Genomic DNA, 20642 nt, shown 5'->3' with positions numbered 1-20642 from the left:
TGATTCTACTGTTGTTCCTGATACTTACTGTTACTGTATGTGCTTAGTAATTGGGGGAGAAGACCGTGTATTGGATGGTGGCTAGTCTGTATGTTAGTCACCTGTCTACATGGCGAATCGTGAGTTGAGCAACTGTAAATTCAACGTGTTGTAAATAGGCTGTTTATATACTATAAGAATGCTTATAGTCTGATTTTGAAGACTATTCTATTTTTGTTACACAAGTAAAGATATTCTTTGTTTTACCTTCGGTGGCTGTGCATGACTATTCCGCGACTTATCCGGCACTAACTTCCGCTGCAGAACTCTAGTCTCCTAGCGGGGATAGACTTAACAGCAGTGGTTCCCAACGTGGGACCCATGGCCCACAGGGGGCAATTTGATTTTTAATGGGGGCAATTTGAACCTTGTTTAAACCAAGTTAATGGCCTTCTAGGCTTCCTCCGCGTGAGTAGAGTTCATTTTCTGAGTAAAGTAAAAAGTTATATGTCACAGGGGGCAGTATCAGGATTTTAAAGATGCTTAGGTGGGGCATGGCCAAAAAAAGGTTGGGAAATACTGGTCTAGAGAGATGGTTTCCCCACCAGTCCTAATCCTGTGAAGAAGTGCAGTTTTCTTATTTCTGTTAGATAATTTTACCGTAATCCTGTTAAATGGTGTAGTTATTTTTATTCTATTAATTTTGGTTCCTCTGTGATTTTTAGCCAGATTTTATCAATGAGTCAGCCAGCCCAAGATATTGTTATAGTAACCAGAGCTATTCAGTTTACAGAGGAAACAATGGATCTGTTTCATGAATGGGGCTTGTGCAAACTATTAGCCTGCGGTGATTTCCATAAAGAGAGAGGTGAGAAGAAAGAAAACCGGAGATTATTCTCTGGGACTTCTTTTCAGGCTTCTAGTTTTAACCCTTGCTCTTCAGGAAAGAAGCTAAGGGAATAGCATTTTCTTGGGGTTCTCCTTTGGGGGGGCACTATTCTTCCCACAGTCGTAACCTCCCCCAAAATACTTGCTATTCATAAGGTTTCTTCCACTTGTGTGCCTCCTTCTTGACACAATCTGAAAAAATGCTTGATATACTGAATTCCTGGAACTGTTAGGAAAAGTTGAGCTTTGAACTCTTTGTCTTCTCCTCTTGCTTTCTCTTTATAAGTGGAGCCACGATCTGTACCTTTAGCTCCTATCCCCAAGAGATGCTGGCTGGGCAATTCTGGGGCTGAAAATCTCAGGGGGACCCAGGGATAAAAAAGCTGGGACTCTGCATGTGGTATTTCTATCATCTACCATGATAAAAATGCAAAGAACGCTCCCAAAAATATTTTTACATAATTGCCCAATTTCTACAAAAATAAATATCCACCAACTTCTGCTAGTGATGGCCAGATAGCCATTATGTTGCAATTTTTTCTTCTCTCCTTCCCATCTAATACTATTACACCTATGAAAAATCAGGCATATTTTATTTAGTCAAACGAAATACCGTATTTTTCAGAGTGTGACACACTTTTCCCTCAAAAAAGAGGGTAAAAATCTGGGTGCAGCATTTTCGGCCTCGAGAAAGCCCGCCCCCTTTGCAAAAAGGGAATGCATAGCCTTTAGGAGGCTTCTAGAGTGCTCCTGGGGGCTGGGGAGGGCAAATATGAGCAACGAATGGGCCACTTTTTGCTCTTCCCCCCCCCAGCCCCCAGGAGCATTCTATAAGCCTTTTTTTTCTTTTTTTTGACAAAAACTGGGTCTGTTTTCATGAAAAAAATGGGCCACTTTTGGGAGGTTTGCAGAGTACAAAAACTTTTTTTAGTATAAATTTGCCTCTTCAAAACCTTGGTGCGTCTTATACTCTGGTACGTCTTATTCTCCGGAAAATATGGTAGTCAATTTCTCAGCTGGGCTTACAATAGGAAATTAGAAATGAAATTCAAGCCTTCTCTACACTTATCACTTTGGGTGTCGTGTGAAATTTCTTGTGTGCAATAAGGGTGGAATCTTGCCTGAAGAATTGTCCACATTCAGGGCACTGAAATGGTTTCAACCCTGTGCATATAAGCATATCATTTCGAAGGCTAGTCCTCATATTGAAATCTTTCCCATAGGCTGGACACTGCTATGAGTTTTCTCCTGTGTGAGTCTTCTGGTGTTTCACCAGGCTGGACTGCTGACTGAAACATTTTCCACAATCAGGACATTCATAGGGTTTCTCGCCTGTGTGAGTTCTCCGATGTAGCACCAGGTGGGAATGCTGACTGAAACATTTTCCACAATCAGAACATTCAAACGGTTTCTCCCCTGTGTGAGTTCTCTGATGTAGCACCAGTGTAGAATTGCGACTGAAACTTTTCCCACAATCAGGACATTCAAAGGGTTTCTCTCCTGTGTGAATCTTCTGATGATTAATCAGATGGGAATTCTGACTAAAACCTTTCCCACAAACAGGACATTCAAAGTGTTTCTCTCCTGTGTGAGTCCTCTGATGTATCACCAGGCTGGACTGCTGACTGAAAACTTTTCCACAATGTGGACACTCAAAGGGTTTCTCTCCTGTGTGAGTCCTCTGGTGATTCACCAGGTTGGACTGCTGACTGAAACCTTTTCCACAATCTGGACACTCAAAGGGTTTCTCTCCTGTGTGAGTCCTCTGATGTGAAACGCGGTGAGAATTTCGACTGAAACATTTCCCACAATCAGGACACTCAAATGGTTTATTTCCTGTGTGAGTCCTCTGGTGATTCACCAGGCTGGAATTGTGACTGAAACTTTTCCCACAATCAGGACACTCAAAGGGTTTGTCTCCTGTGTGAGTCCTCTGGTGATTCACCAGGCTGGAATTGTGACTGAAACCTTTTCCACAATCTGGACACTCAAAGGGTTTCTCTCCTGTGTGAATGATCTTGTGTGAAACGAGGTGAGAATTTCGACCGAAACTTTTCCCACAATCAGGACACTCAAAGGGTTTATCTCCTGTGTGAGTCCTCTGATGTATCACCAGGCTGGAATTGTGACTGAAACATTTCCCACAATCAGGACACTGAAAGGGTTTCTCTCTTGTGTGAGTCCTCTGGTGATTCACCAGGCTGGAATTGTGACTGAAACCTTTTCCACAATCTGGACACTCAAAGGGTTTCTCTCTTGTGTGGGTCCTCTGATGTGAAACGAGGTGAGAATTTCGACCGAAACATTTCCCACAATCAGGACACTCAAAGGGTTTCTCTTCTGTGTGACTCCTCTGGGGTCTCATGAGTCTGGAATTATGTCTGTAACCTTTTCCCACAATCAGGACATTCAAACGGTTTTTCCTTGGTGTGAGTACACGTTGCCATGCTTGCTATAGCATTTACCGCATTGGGAGCATTTTTAGGACTTCTGTCCTGTGTGGGTCCTTCCATGAAACAAAACGTTGTTGTTCTGACCAAAGGTTTTGCTACATTCAGAATATTTGTATGGTTTTTCTCCAGTCAGGATCCTCTCAGGCAGTCAACTGTGATTTGTAAGTTGCATCTTTCCAACAACAGGAACCTCTATGGAGCTTTTCCACAACTAATATTCTTGAGGTGGTTAAAAAATATGGATGGTCCCTTCTTTAGTTGTGCTATGATTCAAGCCGTTTTCTTCCTCCCAGAGCAAGGCCTGGAACACGGTCTGCTCTACATGGCTTTCCCATTGACCTTTTCCTCCCCAATGACTTTTTCACTTCCCTCTTTTGCTGAATGGGAAAATAATCTCCCTTGACTTTTCATGTAATGTATGCTTGAGTTTCACATACACTGCTTTCTCCATGTAGAAATCTCTACTTGATTTTCTCTTGTTTCTCTTTCACCTGCTGAGGAAGGTGAAGAATTGTGTGGCTCTCTGAAGGAAATGGAAGATATTGTGATTTGGGGGACTGATTTGCTTTGCTATTCAATGTTGCTTGTTATCCACAGTTGTCTAGAGTGCTCACTGCCATCTTCTTTGTCTATAAGATTAAAATAAAAGGGTAACTTTAATTGTACATAAAATGGTTACAGAAGATGAGAAAAAAGATAAAAGTTTATGTTACAATAAAAAAGCAAAAATACAACAATGCTCCAATAAGCTTTTACATTAATCATCGTTCATTTGACATATGGAAGACTATGCAGATCCAAGTTCGAATATCCATTCAATGACAAAATTCACTTGTTGACTGGGTCAATCACAAATTCTTAGCACAGCAAAGGGTTGTTTTCATATACAGGCAAGTGAAAAAGAAAGTACACCCCCTTTGATTTCTATGGTTTCACTCATCAGAGTATCGTAAATATCATTGCAACAGAACAGAAGAGAATAACAGAATTGGAACAGACATAGCAGGTCTTCAAATCCAGCCTCTGGACAAGCAGGAGACCCTATTCAATTGTGAACAGATGGCTCCCCAATCTCCTCTTAAAACCCTCCAGTGATGGACAACCCACAAGCTCCGGAGTGAAGCAGCTCCGACGCTTTGGAATGATCTCCCCGTGGAGATTCGCACCCTCACCACCGTCCAGACCTTCTGCACAGCCCTCAAGACCTGGCTATCCCGTCAGGCCTGGGGATAAGACCCTAACTTCGCCCCACCCGAATGCTGAATGAATGTTGTGTTTTACTGGTTTATTTTTTTTAAATTTTTTTATTCACACGTTTTTTTTCTTGTGTTTTGTCTTGAACCCCCTTCCTATTTATTGTAAGCCGCCCTGAGTCCCCTCAGGGAAAAGGGCGGCCTATAAATGTCATTAAAATGATAAATGATAAAAATGAAGCCATTCCCAAAAAATCTACCTTCGCTTGGAAGAGACTTTTTCAATCTTCCCACCAGCAGAAAATACAGCGACCAGTTTCACAGCGTGCAGCATTAAATTTGGGGAGGGGAGGGAAGGAAGCTGCAGCAGCAGAGATGCTTCAGCCCAGTTGCTTCTCTGCTTCCAGGCCGTGGACGGAACCGAACAGCCCGACTTGCTCCCGGACTCTCCTCCCACCTGCCCTCCACTCACCTTCCAGCTCCTCCTTCGAGCATGGGAAGAGCAGAAGAGCCGCCCTGCACATCACTTTCCTCCCATTAGTCATCCGGAAGAGGAAGTTCCTCTGCGCTTCTCTTCTCCTATACTTTCTAGCAATGGTTTAAAACTCCTTTTTTTAAGCGCAAGCATGGTATAGATAGCTTCGAACCGAACAGCTCGACTTGCTCCCGGACTCTCCTTCCTCCGGCCCTCCACTCACCTTCCAGCTGCTGCTTCGATCCTTGGAAGAGCACAAAAGCCCCTTTCCACACCACCTTCCTCCCAGGATCGATCCGGAAGAGGAAGTAACTCTACTCCCATCCTTTCTAGCATTGCAGCACTCAGTGGTTCAAAGCCCCCTTTTTTTAAGCTTAAGCAGGAACGGCACTAATGTGTTGATGGCTTTCTAGGCACAGAGGTTGCCTGACCGCCATCTAGCGACAAGAGGTGGAAAAACACACCTGTCCAGGCTCCACCAAGGCGTTTGGAATATGTTTTCACTGATTATATGCCAGAAGGTCGTTTTCGACTCCTAGCAACCGACCTTTGCAACTGAGCCATGTGAAATTTGATGCTACTTAGCTTCGTTTTTGGTTCCTTTAGGTCAATCTTGATGCTTGCAGTATCCTTGGCAAGGGTTTTTGGAAGGGTTTTCCCTAAGGTGACCAGATATTCAGATTGGTAAAGAGGGACACCTTTGCCCTGGGGGGGGGAGGGGGGGGCTTGATTAAAATTTTTATACGGAGCAACAAAAATTTTCATACAATGCAAAAATAGTATTGTAATATATTTTTTTATTTCAACATAACTACAGTTTACAAATATAAATTGTAACTGTTGCCAAACATCAAAATTTTGATCACATGACCATGAGGATGCTGCAACAGTCGCTAAGTGTGAAAATGGTCATCAGTCACTTTTTTCAATGCCATTGTAACTTTGGTCACTATACCACCTTTCTTGCCACAGTTCTTAAGTGAATAACTGCAGCTGATAAGTTAGTAACATAAGTGAATCTAGTTTCCCCATTTGACTTTGTCAAAAGGTGATTATATGACCCCAGGACAGTGAAACCATCATAAATACGAATCTGTTGCCAAACATCAAAATTTTGATCGCGTGACCATGAAGATGCTGCAACGGTCGCTAAGTGTGAAAATGGTCGCTAAGTGTGAAAATGGTCATCAGTCACTTTTTTCAATGCCATTGTAACTTTGGTCACTAAGCCCATTATACCACCTTTCTGGCCACAGTTCTTAAGTGAATAACTGCAGCTGGTATTTGGTATTTTGGATAGAATCTTTTTTTAAATACCCTAAGGCAATTTAAAAGATGGTTTAATAACCCCACATGGGGCCATGTGGGGTCATGTTTGTCTGAGCTACGTTTGGTTGAAGTTTGCTGTGGGCTGGTGCAGCTGAGATGATGTAATGAGAAAGCTTGCGTTATGAAAGGCTATTCAGTAATTCCTATTATGGCTAAGGGCTAATCCTACCATTGTTCAAACCTTGCTGCAGGGAATTTTTGCCTATGAATAGAGCTATCTCTTAAGTGCTGACATCTGCTGTGGGCTATTATGGATGGTGGGGGCTGCTTTCCAAGAGCATGTTTCTCCATTTCTCATCCAGAGAAATATAAGGTTCTGCCTTCTTAATATTTCTCAAGATATTTCATTCTTCTAGGAGAGGGGTGGATGCTCACTTTCCATAGATTGGTTATTTTGGTTACTGTCACTCACTGTTGGCTCATATTTAAGTGATTGTCCACTAGGACTCCAAGATTCCTCTCACAGGGCTCCCAACACCTTTTTCTGTTTCCCTGCCTCCTCTCTAGTCACAAGAGGAAAACTCTGTGTTTAACCCCTTCACTGAAGGCACTGCAGGGAGGGGGGCCACTGGGGTGCCGCCGGACAATAGTTTAGTTTAGTTTATAGTTTTATTGATTTGTATGCCGCCCACTCCCGAAGGACTCTGGGCGGCTTACAATAAAACAAGGGAGGGGGGAATAATACCAAACAACATTAAAATATACAACAATCACAATCTCCGGGGGGCTGGATATATCGAGGGCCCCCCCGGCCTGCTGGAGCAGCCAGGACTTCACAGCTTTGCGGAAGGCCGGGAGGGTCCGGATCTCCACGGGGAGATCGTTCCAGAGGGCTGGAGCTGCAACAGAGAAGGCTCTCCCCCGGGGAGTCGCCAGCCGACATTGGCTGGCAGATGGAATCCGGAGGAGACCTAACCTGTGTGATCGAATCGGTCTATGGGAGGTGATCGGCAGGAGGCGGTCTCTCAGGTACCCAGGTCCGATGCCATGAAGGGCTTTATAGGTAACGACCAGCGCCTTGAAGCGGATCCAGAGACTAATGGGTAACCAGTGCAGCTCACGAAGGATAGGTGTAACGTGGGTGTACCTGGGTGCACCCACAATCGCTCGCGCGGCTGAGTTCTGGACCATCTGGAGTCTTCGAACACTCTTCAAGGGCAGCCCCATGTAGAGCGCATTACAATAATCCAGTCTTGAGGTCACAAGGGCGTGAGTGACTGTCTGAAGGGCCTCCCGATCCAGGTAGGGTTGCAATTGGAGCACCAGGCGAACCGGGGCAAAGGTCCCCCTGGTCACAGCTGACAAATGGTGTTCAAAGGTCAGCTGAGGATCCAGGAGGACTCCCAAATTGCGAACCCTCTCTGAGGGGCGTATAATTTCACCCCCCAACCTGAGAGATGGAATATTTGGCCAATCTTTGGGAGGGAACATCAGAAGCCACTCGGTCTTGTCTGGATTGAGTGCCAACTTATTTACTCCCATCCAGACCCTAACAGCCTCCAGGCACTGGCACATCACTTCTACTGCTTCGCTGAGTTGGCACGGGGCGGACAGATACAGCTGCGTATCGTCCGCATATTGGTGGTACTTAATCCCGTGCCGGCGTATGATCTCATCCAGCGGCTTCATGTAGATGTTAAATAGGAGGGGGGACAGGACCGAGCCCTGCGGCACCCCATAATTGAGGGGCCTTGGGGTCGACCTCTGCCCTCCAACCAACACCGACTGCGACCTGTCCGAGAGGTAGGAGGAGAACCACCGGAGAACGGTGCCTCCCACTCCCACCTCTCGCAACCGTCACAGAAGGATACCATGGTCGATGGTATCGAAGGCCGCTGAGAGGTCAAGGAGCACAAGGATAGAGGGGTGACCCCTATCCCTGGCTCGCTAGAGATCATCGATCAGCGCGACCAAAGCAGTTTCCGTGCTGTAACCAGGCCTGAAACCCGACTGAAAGGAGTCGAGATAATCGATTTCATCCAAGGACCATCGGAGTTGGGAGGCCACCACTTTCTCAACAACCTTCCCAACAAAGGGCAGGTTGGAGACTGGACGATAGTTGCTCAAAATGGCTGGGTCCAGAGATGGTTTCTTCAGGAGGGGTCTCACCACCGCATCCTTTAGGAGGAGCAGGAAACTTCCCTCCTGAAGAGAGGTGTTGACTATCGTCCGGATCCAGCCGCGTGTCACCTCCCTGCTGGTCGAGACCAGCCAGGAGGGGCACAGGTCTAGTATACAAGTGGAGGTACTCACCGCTCCCATGGCCTTGTCCACTTCCTCAGGAGAAGCAAGTTGAAACTCAATCCATAAAGCATGCTCAAGACCTTCCCCCGGTACCTCGGCTGGTACCGTGCAATTGGAGTCCAGCTCAGTCTGAATCGGAGCGACTTTATCCGTTAAATACTGAACAAATTCCTCAGCTCTACCTTGTAAAGGGTCATCCGCATCCCTCCCTTTCAAGAGGGAGCGGGTTATTCTAAACAAGGCGGCTGGGCGCGATTCAGCGGACGCAATAAGGGCGGCAAAATGCGAACATTTCGCCGCCCGTATTGCCACAAGATAGGCTCTGATAAAGGCTCTCATCAGTGCTCGGTCTGACTCAGATTTACTGGCCCTCCAGCGGTGCTCTAGGCGTCTCTTTTGGCGCTTCATCTCCCGGAGTTCCTCAGTAAACCAAGGGGCCCTCCTGGATCCGCTGCCTTGGAGAGGTCGCAAAGGCGCAATCTGATTTAGAGCCCCCGCCGCCGCTGTATTCCAGGCAGCGACTAAGGACTCCGCCGGACTGCGGACGAGAGTGTCAGGTATTTCTCCAAGCGCCGTCTGAAATCCCATAGGGTCCATCAGGCGCCTGGGGCGGAACCACCTAATCGGTTCCTCCTCCCTACAGTGGGGGATTGGTTTCCGAAAGTCAAGCCTCAGTAGGAAGTGATCAGAACATGACAAGGGCAATGCCAAAGTCCTCCTGCCAAGCCCCATCGGAGAGGCTCACACATATCACCCACAAGAAAAGCTAAGGGATGAAAAGCAAGCACCCTGATTTTTCTAAAAAAATATAGATTGAAAATCATTACACTAATGAAAGAAACTTGCCTGTGCTAATCACAGCTACAATAGGTGCAAATTAGGAATGCATTGATGTTGAAGAGTGACAAGGCAGGTCTACAGATGTCATTGGATTACAAGGCACACAATCGTTCACCCATGCAATTCCTGTCTGGAGATGCTTCCATTTCCTCAATAGCTAACCTTATACCGTGTGTCTGGAGGAGTTTGGTAGAGCCTTTTCTAACCCATTGTATTAAAAGGCATAATCCTACTATGAAGGATTTACCAGTTTTAAAGCCAGAACGGTTGGAAAGGGCCTGGCATCGCCCACATGGACATGCACAGCGTATGCACACATGTGTGCAGCATGCACATGCATCGTATCTGCCAGCGACCCCTCCGCAAGCCTCCGTGATTCTCCAGCTGCTTGGTGGAGCATGGTGCAGGTGCTGTATGCGCCGTGTGTGGAAGCGGCAAAGGCTTTAAAGGACAGATAAGGAGCTCAGGCAGGGGTGGGTGGGTGGGCCCTCCGGAGCACTGTACCAGAACGGTACCCAGTGCTCCGGGCAGGCTCCAGTATGCCTGTACCGGGGTGTACCGCCTGCAATCCACCACTGATGTGGCCCTTTAAGAGATTTTGCAAGGGTTTCCAACTCCTAAACATAAGATGATGAGACATGATAAACATATGCACTAACATATAACACCAAGGAAAGTGAGAAAGGAAAAATAATTGAAGATATATTTATTATTTTAAAGTTTAGAAATTTTGCACATGTTTAAATTCAAAATAAGTTGGAGCTAGAGACTGAGGCCGAAAGAGCCCATTGGTTCCTCCAGACACTGGTCCTCATCTACTCCTGGTCATTGAGTGTCTTTCTGCAAAGGGACCTCGTAAAAAAACCATTGTAACCTGTGTTTTTGAATGGTTTTGGTGAAATGAACAATCTCAGAATTCTTTGGTGTCTTCCTATCCCAGCAATATCGGGATCATTCAACTGCATAGCTAAAATTTCACTTTTGCTGCTACAAATAATGCTCTTCTCTTTATTTGAAGGATGACTTTTAAAAAAACATTAAGGAGCCTTGCGAGGGAAGTGAAAGAATAGGCAATGTCTATGTTGGGAAGAGAACTTTGCATTACTTCCCCCCACCAAGGGCAAGACCACAAAGTACCAGACCCTTGGTGATGCTCTCACCCACCAGCCGTCTCAAAGGTTAAAAACAAAGATCACCACAGCAGGAGCTGCAAATAAACCTGGAAATCCCGTACTCAAAACCACAATCCCTTTTCTCCAAAACTCAATATTCCTACAGCTTCTCTCCATGAAGGTCACCTGCAGGAGAGAACAGCCTTTACATCTGCAATTTTACACTGGTTTTGTCGCTGCCCTGTTGGAAGGAAAAGGTCCTCTTTGGTTCATTCTCTCCAGCCGGAGTGAGCGATCAGCGCTGGCAGAAAAAAGAACTGAGAAGCAGGCGGGAAGGAGGAGCCACATGGCAATGATACATTGTTTGGATTCGGCTGTCCGAATCCATCGATGACACTTTTGCCCCTGGATGGTCCGGTAGGATCTAAACTGTCCCAAAGAGATGGTGACTGGGAAGACAAGACCTTGCTGGTCGCAGGGATATCGCAAAGTCCCTGATCGACCCAAGGGGAGAGCTTCCAACCGGTGGCAAACAGCCCCCCCCCCCCCCAAGAGAGAATGAAACAAAAGTGTTTCTCTACTGGTGGTTTTTTTTTTAGATGATTGCCCTAAGGAACTCTTTTCTTAAGCTTAATTAGTCCATTAAGCAAGAACAAAGCAGCATACTTAATCCCCACTGGACTGCCTTAGTTCACTCTTGCTTGTAATCTTTTGTTGATTGAGTGATCTCGTAATGCTCCTGTTTTTTCCACCTGAAGTGAAGGAATCTCTTTTTTCCTTATTTTCCTTTACCACTTTAACTTTTTTGGCTTAAATTAAAACTCTTTTTACTTCAATAAATTTCTTCTTCTACTTGTTGCAATATTATATTGGAGATACCTAAGGGAAGAGGTTTTAAAAAGGATCGAATCTGCCACTTGAAAGCCCAAATCTGAAGCTTTTTTTTGCTGCTGTAACAACTGTTTTCTTTGTTCACTCTTATTTGACTATACTGACTGTAACTGCGCAACCAAAAGACTTGGAACGTCTCTTTAAAACTTGATAAAGACCCAAGGTTACAAATAGTGGTGTATGGAAAATACTTTGACCATAATTGGAAAAGGAAAGAACCCTCTTTCTTTGAAAACCATAAAAGAACATTCGTCTAAAATAAAAATAGATATATTCTTCAAAATCTGTGATAGGCTAGGGTGGCAGATTGTACCTAAACCCTCTTCTTCTTGCTCTTTTCCCATATTATTTCTTATTCTAAAAAATGGAACAATACTCAGATGAAGAAAACCTGTTAATCCAAAACATTTTTGCTGGACTTCAAAACATCTCAGAAGGATTTGAGAGATTCCACAAGAAATGGGCAGGCTATGGGATATCACAGAGAAAGATGATGGGGTTATAGCCCCAGATATTATGGAAGTGAATGGAAATACAGAAAACAAAGATAAGAACTTAGATGAACTTATAAATGGAGTAAACGTGAGTAAAAGTGGAAAAAAGATAAGCTGGAAAAGTGACTTTGATAATTTGGTGTTCCACCCCAATCTTCAAGATGTAGGAGAAAAAGAAAGAGTGAAAAAGATGGAGGTAATAAGACAAATCTATTCAGAAACGAACCTGACAACTAAAGTTAAGCTTACATTAATAACAACTCAAGGGCAACAAAACTACATGAGAGATCGTTTAAGCTTCAATGTGCGGAGAGAAGTTTTAAACCCTGGAAAGGTTTTGGACATAGAATTGGCACAACTGGAGAGAGATGAAAGGCTACATTGTTACTGGAAAGATACTGGTTAATAATCCCAATTGATGGAAAAAAGCTAGTTAATATTTGAAATATTTGACTGATTATTAAGTAGAGATGATAATATCTTTTAGAATGTTTTAAATTACCACTGAATGTTTATCCATTAACATAAATTTACTATAATACTAATAGAGAAATAATAACCCTAGTTAGGATAAATAACCAGACCATAGAAATACTAAACTACATTCTGGGTGATTGTCAAGTAGAAATGTTAATATTTCTTAGATTGTCTTAGATGTCTAATGTTTTTTTCTTAGCCCGTAATTAACTAATGTGGGATTGAGGGAAAAGTCCTATAAATCTTGTTAATAAATCATTGTTTAAAGACGGTTATAAAGTCATAATATTGTGTGGGCCTGGAGAGGTGAGATAATTAGTAAATAACTTTTAGTTAACTACAATAATAACAATGAAATGTTAGTGGACAATATTTAATGATACATACAGGTGTGTTAGGGGTGGGGGATGCTCAGATATCCTACTTAACCGAATTAATTTTAGACTATGTCATAAAGGTGTAATGATATTGGAGATATATTGAAATTGCAAATGAATGCCAGTAGATAGTTGTGCCTTCTAATATAAATGATTCTAGATAAAAACATGTTTAAATGATGGTAACCAAATGAGAATTAAGGTACAGGGATAGTAAAATGTATACGTTTTTTTCTTGATTTAAAATGTACAACATGATTTAAATGAAGTACGGTATATGTAAGGACTGTGCAAGAAACGCACCGAATATATTTGTAACCAATCGATACGCTTTCAACAAGATATAACGAAAGATATTTTTTTTCTTTCTGTTTAATTAAAACAATTTTAAAAATTCTCAAAAAAAAAAAAAAAGAACTGAGAAGCAGGCTATTTGGAAAGGACATTGTTTATTCCCCCTAGTCTAGAGCAGATGTTAGGGATGTAACCCTAGTCTTGCCTTGGCAATGTATATAAGCCATGATTGTACCAATGTATCTGTGACTTTAAATGTAAGAGAGAGGTAATTGGATGCTATTGCTTTAGGCAGCCATATAAGGAGGTAGGAACTAGTATGGCGTTCTCCCTGATGCTCCTGATGTTTCCTGAGTTTCCTCATTCTACTGGTTCTACTGTTGTTCCTGATAGTTACTGTTACTGTATGTGCTTAGTAATTGGGGGAGAAGACCGTGTATTGGATGGTGGCTAGTTTGTATGTTAGTCACCTGTCTACATGGCGAATCGTGAGTTGAGCAACTGTAAATTCAACGTGTTGTAAATAGGCTGTTTATATACGACAAGACTGCTTATAGTCAATTTTGAAGACTATTCTGTTTTTGTTAGATATTCTTTGTTTTACCTTCGGTGGCTGTGTGTGACTATTCCGCGACTTATCCGTCACTAACTTCTGCTGCAGAACTCTAGTCTCCTAGCGGGGATAGGCTTAACAGCAGTGGTTCCCAAGGTGGGACCCATGGCCCACAGGGGGCAATTTGATTTTTAATGGGGGCAATTTGAACCTTGTTTAAACCAAGTTAATGGCCTTCTAGGCTTCCTCCGCGTGAGTAGAGTTCATTTTCTGAGTAAAGTAAAAAGTTATATGTCACAGGGGGCAGTATCAGGATTTTAAAGATGCTTAGGTGGGGCATGGCCAAAAAAAGTTTGGGAAATACTGGTCTAGAGAGATGGTTTCCCCACCAGTCCTAATCCTGTGAAGAAGTGCAGTTTTCTTATTTCTGTTAGATAATTTTACCGTAATCCTGTTAAGTGGTGTAGTTATTTTTATTCTATTAATTTTGGTTCCTCTGTGATTTTTATCAGATTTTATCAATGAGTCAGCCAGCCCAAGATATTGTTATAGTAACCAGAGCTATTCAGTTTACAGAGGAAACAATGGATCTGTTTCATGAATGGGGCTTGTGCAAACTATTAGCCTGCGGTGATTTCCATAAACAGAAAGGTGAGAAGAAAGAAAACCGGAGATTATTCTCTGGGACTTCTTTTCAGGCTTCTAGTTTTAACCCTTGCTCTTCAGGAAAGAAGCTAAGGGAATAGCATTTTCTTGGGGTTCTCCTTTGGGGGAGAGGCACTATTATTCCCACAGTCGTAACCTCCCCCAAAATACTTGCTATTCATAAGGTTTCTTCCACTTGTGTGCCTCCTTCTTGACACAATCTGAAAAAATGCTTGATATCCTGAATTCCTGGAACTGTTAGGAAAAGATGAACTTTGAACTCTTTGTCTTCTCCTCTTGCTTTCTCTTTATAAGTGGAGCCACAATCTGTACCTTTAGCTCCTATCCCCAAGAGATGCTGGCTGGGCAATTCTGGGGCTGAAAATCTCAGGGGCACCCAGGGATAAAAAAGCTGGGACTCTGCATGTGGTATTTCTATCATCTACCATGATAAAAATGCAAAGAACACTCCCAAAAATATTTTTACATAATTGCCCAATTTCTACAAAAATAAATATCCACCAACTTCTGCTAGTGATGGCCAGATAGCCATTATCAAACTAATATGTTGCAATTTTTTCTTCTCTCCTTCCCACCTAATATTCAGCTAAGAAAAATCAGGCATATTTTATTTAGTCAAACTAAATACCGTATTTTTCAGAGTGTAAGACACACACTTTTCCCTCAAAAAAGAGGGTAAAAATCTGGGTGCAGCATTTTTGGCCTCCTGAAACCCCGCCTCCTTTGTAAAAAGGGCATGCATAGCCTTTAGGAGGCTTCTGCAGTGCTCCTGGGGCCGGTGAGGGCAAATATGAAGAACGAATGGGCCATTTTTTGCTCATTTCCCCCCCTCCAGCCCCCAGGAGCATTCTATAAGCCTCCTAAGGCTATGCATGGCCTTTTTTTTTTTGACAAAAACTGGGTCTGTTTTCGCAAAAAAATGGGCCATTTTTGCGACGTTTGCAGAGTACAAAAACTTTTTTTAAAATAAATTTGCCTCTTCAAAACCTTGGTGCGTCTTATACTCTGGTGCGTCTTATTCTCCGGAAAATATGGTAGTCAATTTCTCAGCTGGACTTACAATAGGAAATTAGAAATGAAATTCAAGCCTTCTCTACACTTATCGCTTTGGATCTCATGTGAATTTTCTTGTGTGCAATAAGGGTGGAATCTTGCCTGAAGAATTGTCCACATTCAGGGCACTGAAATGGTTTCAACCCTGTGCATATAAGCATATCATTTCGAAGGCTGATTTCATACTGAAATCTTTCCCATAGGCTGGACACTGCTATGAGTTTTCTCCTGTGTGAGTCTTCTGGTGTTTCACCAGGCTGGACTGCTGACTGAAACATTTTCCACAATCAGGACATTCAAAGGGTTTCTCGCCTGTGTGAGTTCTCCGATGTAGCACCAGGTGGGAATGCTGACTGAAACATTTTCCACAATCAGAACATTCAAATGGTTTCTCCCCTGTGTGAGTTCTCTGATGTAGCACCAGTGTAGAATTGCGACTGAAACTTTTCCCACAATCAGGACACTCAAATGGTTTATTTCCTGTGTGAGTCCTCTGGTGATTCACCAGGCTGGAATTGTGACTGAAACTTTTCCCACAATCAGGACACTCAAAGGGTTTCTCTCCTGTGTGAGTCCTCTGGTGATTCACCAGGCTGGAATTGTGACTGAAACCTTTTCCACAATCTGGACACTCAAAGGGTTTCTCTCCTGTGTGAATGATCTTGTGTGAAACGAGGTGAGAATTGTGACTGAAACTTTTCCCACAATCAGGACACTCAAAGGGTTTGTCTCCTGTGTGAGTCCTCTGGTGATTCACCAGGCTGGAATTGTGACTGAAACTTTTCCCACAATCAGGACACTCAAAGGGTTTCTCTCCTGTGTGAGTCCTCTGATGTGAAACGAGGTGAGAATATCGACTGAAACATTTCCCACAATCAGGACACTCAAAGGGTTTGTCTCCTGTGTGAGTCTTCTGGTGTTTCACCAGGTTGGACTGCTCACTGAAACATTTTCCACAATCAGGACATTCAAATGGTTTCTCCCCTGTGTGAGTTCTCTGATGTAGCACCAGTGCAGAATTGCGACTGAAACTTTTCCCACAATCAGGACACTCAAAGGGTTTCTCTCCTGTGTGAGTCCGCTGGTGATTCACCAGGTTGGACTGCTGATTGAAACTTTTCCCACAATCAGGACATTCAAAGGGTTTCTCTCCTGTGTGAATCTTCTGATGATTAATCAGATGGGAATTCTGACTAAAACTTTTCCCACAATCAGGACACTCAAAGGGTTTCTCTCCTGTGTGAGTCCTCTGGTGATTCACCAGGCTGGAATTGTGACTGAAACCTTTTCCACAATCTGGACACTCAAAGGGTTTCTCTCCTGTGTGAATGATCTTGTGTGAAACGAGGTGAGAATTTCGACCGAAACATTTCCCACAATCTGGACACTCAAAGGGTTTCTCTCCTGTGTGAATGATCTTGTGTGAAACGAGGTGAGAATTTCGACCGAAACATTTCCCACAATCAGGACACTCAAAGGGTTTTGCCTTGGTGTGAGTACACGTTGCCATGCTTGCTATAGCATTTACCGCATTGGGAGCATTTTTAGGGCTTCTGTCCTGTGTGGGTCCTTCTATGAAACAAAGCGTTGTTGTTCTGACCAAAGGTTTTGCTACATTCAGAATATTTGTATGGCTTTTCTCCATTCAGGATCCTCTCAGGCAGTCAGCTGTGATTTGTAAGTTGCATCTTTCCGACAACAGGAACCTCTATGGAGCTTTTCCACAACTAATATTCTTGAGGTGGTTAAAAAATATGGATGGTCCCTTCTTTAGTTGTGCTTTGATTCAAGCCGTTTTCTTCCTCCCAGAGCAAGGCCTGCAACACGGTCTGCTCTACATGGCTTTCCCATTGACCTTTTCCTCTCCAATTACTTTTTCACTTCCCTCTTTTGCTGAATGGGAAAATAATCTCCCTTGACTTTTCATGTAATGTATGCTTGAGTTTCACATACACTGCTTTCTCCATGTAGAAATCTCTACTTGATTTTCTCTTGTTTCTCTTTCACCTGCTGAGGAAGGTGAAGAATTGTGTGGCTCTCTGAAGGAAATGAAGATATTGTGATTTTGGGGACTGATTTGCTTTGCTATTCAATGTTGCTTGTTATCCACAGTTGTCCAGAGTGCTCACTGCCATCTTCTTTGTCTATAAGATTAAAATAAAAGGGTAACTTTAATTGTACATAAAATGGTTACAGAAGATGAGAAAAAAAGATAAAGGTTTATGTTACAATAAAAAAGCAAAAATACGACAATGCTCCAATAAGCTTTTACATTAATCATCGTTCATTTGACATATGGAAGACTATGCAGATCCAAGTTCGAATATCCATTCAATGACGAAATTCACTTGTTGACTGGGTCAATCACAAATTCTTAGCACAGCAAAGGGTTGTTTTCATATACAGGCAGGTGAAAAAGAAAGTACACCCTCTTTGATTTCTATGGTTTTACTCATCAGGGTATCGTAAATATCATTGCAACAGAACAGAAGAGAATAACAGAATTGGAACAGACATTGCAGGTCTTCTAATCCAGCCCCTGGACAAGCAGGAGACCCTATTGAATTGCGAACAGATGGCTCCCCAATCTCCTCTTAAAACCCTCCAGTGATGGACAACCCACAAGATCCGGAGGGAAGCCATTCCCAAAGAATCCACCTTCGCTTGAAAGAGACTTTTTCCATCTTCCCACCAGCAGAAAATACAGCGACCAGTTTCACAGCGTGCAGCATTAAATTCTGTGGATGGAAGGAACCTGCAGCAGCAGCAGCTGAGATGGTTCAGCCCAGTTGCTTCTCTGCTTCCAGGCCGTGGACGGAACCGAACAGCCCGACTTGCTCCCGGATTCTCCTCCCACCTGCCCTCCACTCACCTTCCAGCTCCTCCTTCGAGCATGGGAAGAGCAGAAGAGCCGCCCTGCACATCACCTTCCTCCCATTAGTCATCCGGAAGAGGAAGTTCCTCTGCGCTTCTCTTCTCCAATACTTTCTAGCAATGGTTTAAAACTCCTTTTTTTAAGCGCAAGCATGGTATAGATAGCTTCGAACCGAACAGCTCGACTTGCTCCCGGACTCTCCTTCCTCCGGCCCTCCACTCACCTTCCAGCTGCTGCTTCGATCCTTGGAAGAGCACAAAAGCCCCTTTGCACACCACCTTCCTCCCAGGATCGATCCGGAAGAGGAAGTAACTCTACTCCCATCCTTTCTAGCATTGCAGCACTCAGTGGTTCAAAGCCCCCTTTTTTTAAGCTTAAGCAGGAACGGCACTAATGTGTTGATGGCTTTCTAGGCACAGAGGTTGCCTGACCGCCATCTAGCGACAAGAGGTGGAAAAACACACCTGTCCAGGCTCCACCAAGGCGTTTGAAATATGTTTTCACTGATTATATGCCAGAAGGTCGTTTTCGACTCCTAGCAACCGACCTTTGCAACTGAGCCATGTGAAATTTGATGCTATTTAGCTTCGTTTTTGGTTCCTTTAGGAACCTCTTGATGCTTGCAGTATCCTTGGCAAGGGTTTTTGGAAGGGTTTTCCCTAAGGTGACCAGATATTCAGATTGGTAAAGAGGGACACCTTTGCCCTGGGGGGGGGAGGGGGGAAAGGGGGGGGCTTGATTAAAAAAATTATACGGAGCAACAAAAATTTTCATACAACGCAAAAATAGTATTGTAATATTTTTTTTATTTCAACATAACTACAATTTACAAATATAAATTGTAACTGTTGCCAAACATCAAAATTTTGATCATTGTAACTTTGGTCACTATACCACCTTTCTTGCCACAGTTCTTAAGTGAATAACTGCAGCTGGTATTTTGCATTTTGGATAGAATCTTTTTTAAAATAGTCTAAGACAATTTAGTGACTGATGACCATTTTTCACAGCGACCATTTTCACACTTAGCGACCGTTGCAGCATCTTCATGGTCACGCGATCAAAATTTTGATGTTTGGCAACAGATTCGTATTTATCATGGTTTCACTGTCCTGGGGTCATATAATCACCTTTTGACAAAGTCAAATGGGGAAACTAGCTTCACTTATGTTACTAACTTATCAGCTGCAGTTATTTACTTAAGAACTGTGGCAAGAAAGGTGGTATAATGGGCTTCGTGACCAAAGTTACAATGGCATTGAAAAAAGTGACTGATGACCATTTTTCACACTTAGCGACCATTTTCCCACTTAGTGACCGTTGCAGCATCCTCATGGTCACATGATCAAAAATTTGATGTTTGGCAACAGTTACAATTTATATTTGTAAATTGTAGTTATGTTGAAATAAAAAAAATATTACAATACAACTTTTGCGTTATATGAAAATTTTTGTTGCTCCGTATAAAATTTTTAATCAAGCCCCCCCCCCCCCCCCCGGTCAAAGGTGTACCTCTTTACCAATCTGAATATCTGGTCACTTTATTATAGTACTGCTTTACAAATCCTTAATAAGACTACACTTGGAATACTGCATCCAATTTTAGTCACCACAATATAAAAAGATATTGAGAGTCTGGAAAGCATACAAAGGGCAACAAAGATGATGAAGGGGCTGGAAGCTAAAACAACGAAGAACCGTTACAAGAATTGGGTATGTCTAGTCTAATGAAAAGAAGGACTAGTGGTGACATTATAGCAGCGTTCCAATATTTGAGGGGTTGCCACAAAGAGGGTTTAGGGTTTTTTAGGGTTTTATTAACATTTATAGGCCGCCCTTTTCCCTAAGGGGACTCAGGGCGGCTTACATAAAATCAAGGGAGGGATATACAAACAATAACGCAGACAAAACATAGAATAAAATAATGAGCAACATTCATTCATCATTCGGGAGGGGGCAATTATCTTTGTCCCCAGGCCTGACGGGCTAGCCAGGTCTTAAGGGCTATGCGGAAGGCCTGGACGGTGGTGAGGGTAGGGAGATCGTTCCAAAGGGTCGGAGCTACTACTGAGAAGGCTCTCCTCCTTGTAATTGCCAGCCGGCACTGGCTGGCAGATGGAACTCGGAGGAGGCCTAGTCTATGAGATCTAATTGGTCGCAGGGAGGTAATTGGCAGAAGGCGGTCTCTCAAGTACGCAGACCCACTACCATGGAGGGCTTTATGGGTGACAAGTAGCACCTTGAAGCGCACCCGGAGATCGACAGGTAGCCAGCGCAGCTCGCGGAGGATAGGTATTATGTGGGTGAACCGAGGTACACCCACGATCACTCGCGCGGCTGCGTTCTGGACTAGCTGAAGTCGCCGGATGCTCTTCAAGGGCAGCCCCATGTAGAGCACATTGCAGTATTCCAGCCTAGAGGTCACAAGGGCCCGAGTGACTGTTGTGAG

At 43.5% G+C, this 20642-nt stretch overlaps 1 protein-coding gene across 1 annotated transcript; it reads right to left on the bottom strand.

Moving 5' to 3' along the window:
• Positions 1-1720: 1720 nt before the first annotated feature.
• On the bottom strand, positions 1721-18485 carry LOC148047628 (uncharacterized). The gene is made up of 3 exons (XM_087711755.1): positions 18191-18485; positions 15595-17462; positions 1721-3255 (listed from the first exon to the last, which is right to left on the bottom strand). The coding sequence occupies exons 2-3, from the start codon at positions 16961-16963 to the stop codon at positions 2102-2104; spliced, it is 2523 nt and encodes an 840-aa protein (XP_087567881.1). The 5' UTR covers positions 16964-17462; positions 18191-18485; the 3' UTR covers positions 1721-2101.
• Positions 18486-20642: the final 2157 nt, after the last annotated feature.

Source organism: Thamnophis sirtalis, unplaced genomic scaffold (assembly GCF_051295495.1).
Source record: "Thamnophis sirtalis isolate CommonGarterSnake01/CBP01778 unplaced genomic scaffold, rThaSir2_p1.2 scaffold_3, whole genome shotgun sequence".
Taxonomy (NCBI): Eukaryota; Metazoa; Chordata; class Lepidosauria; order Squamata; family Natricidae; genus Thamnophis; species Thamnophis sirtalis.
This window is presented reverse-complemented; position numbering and strand designations above follow the sequence as displayed.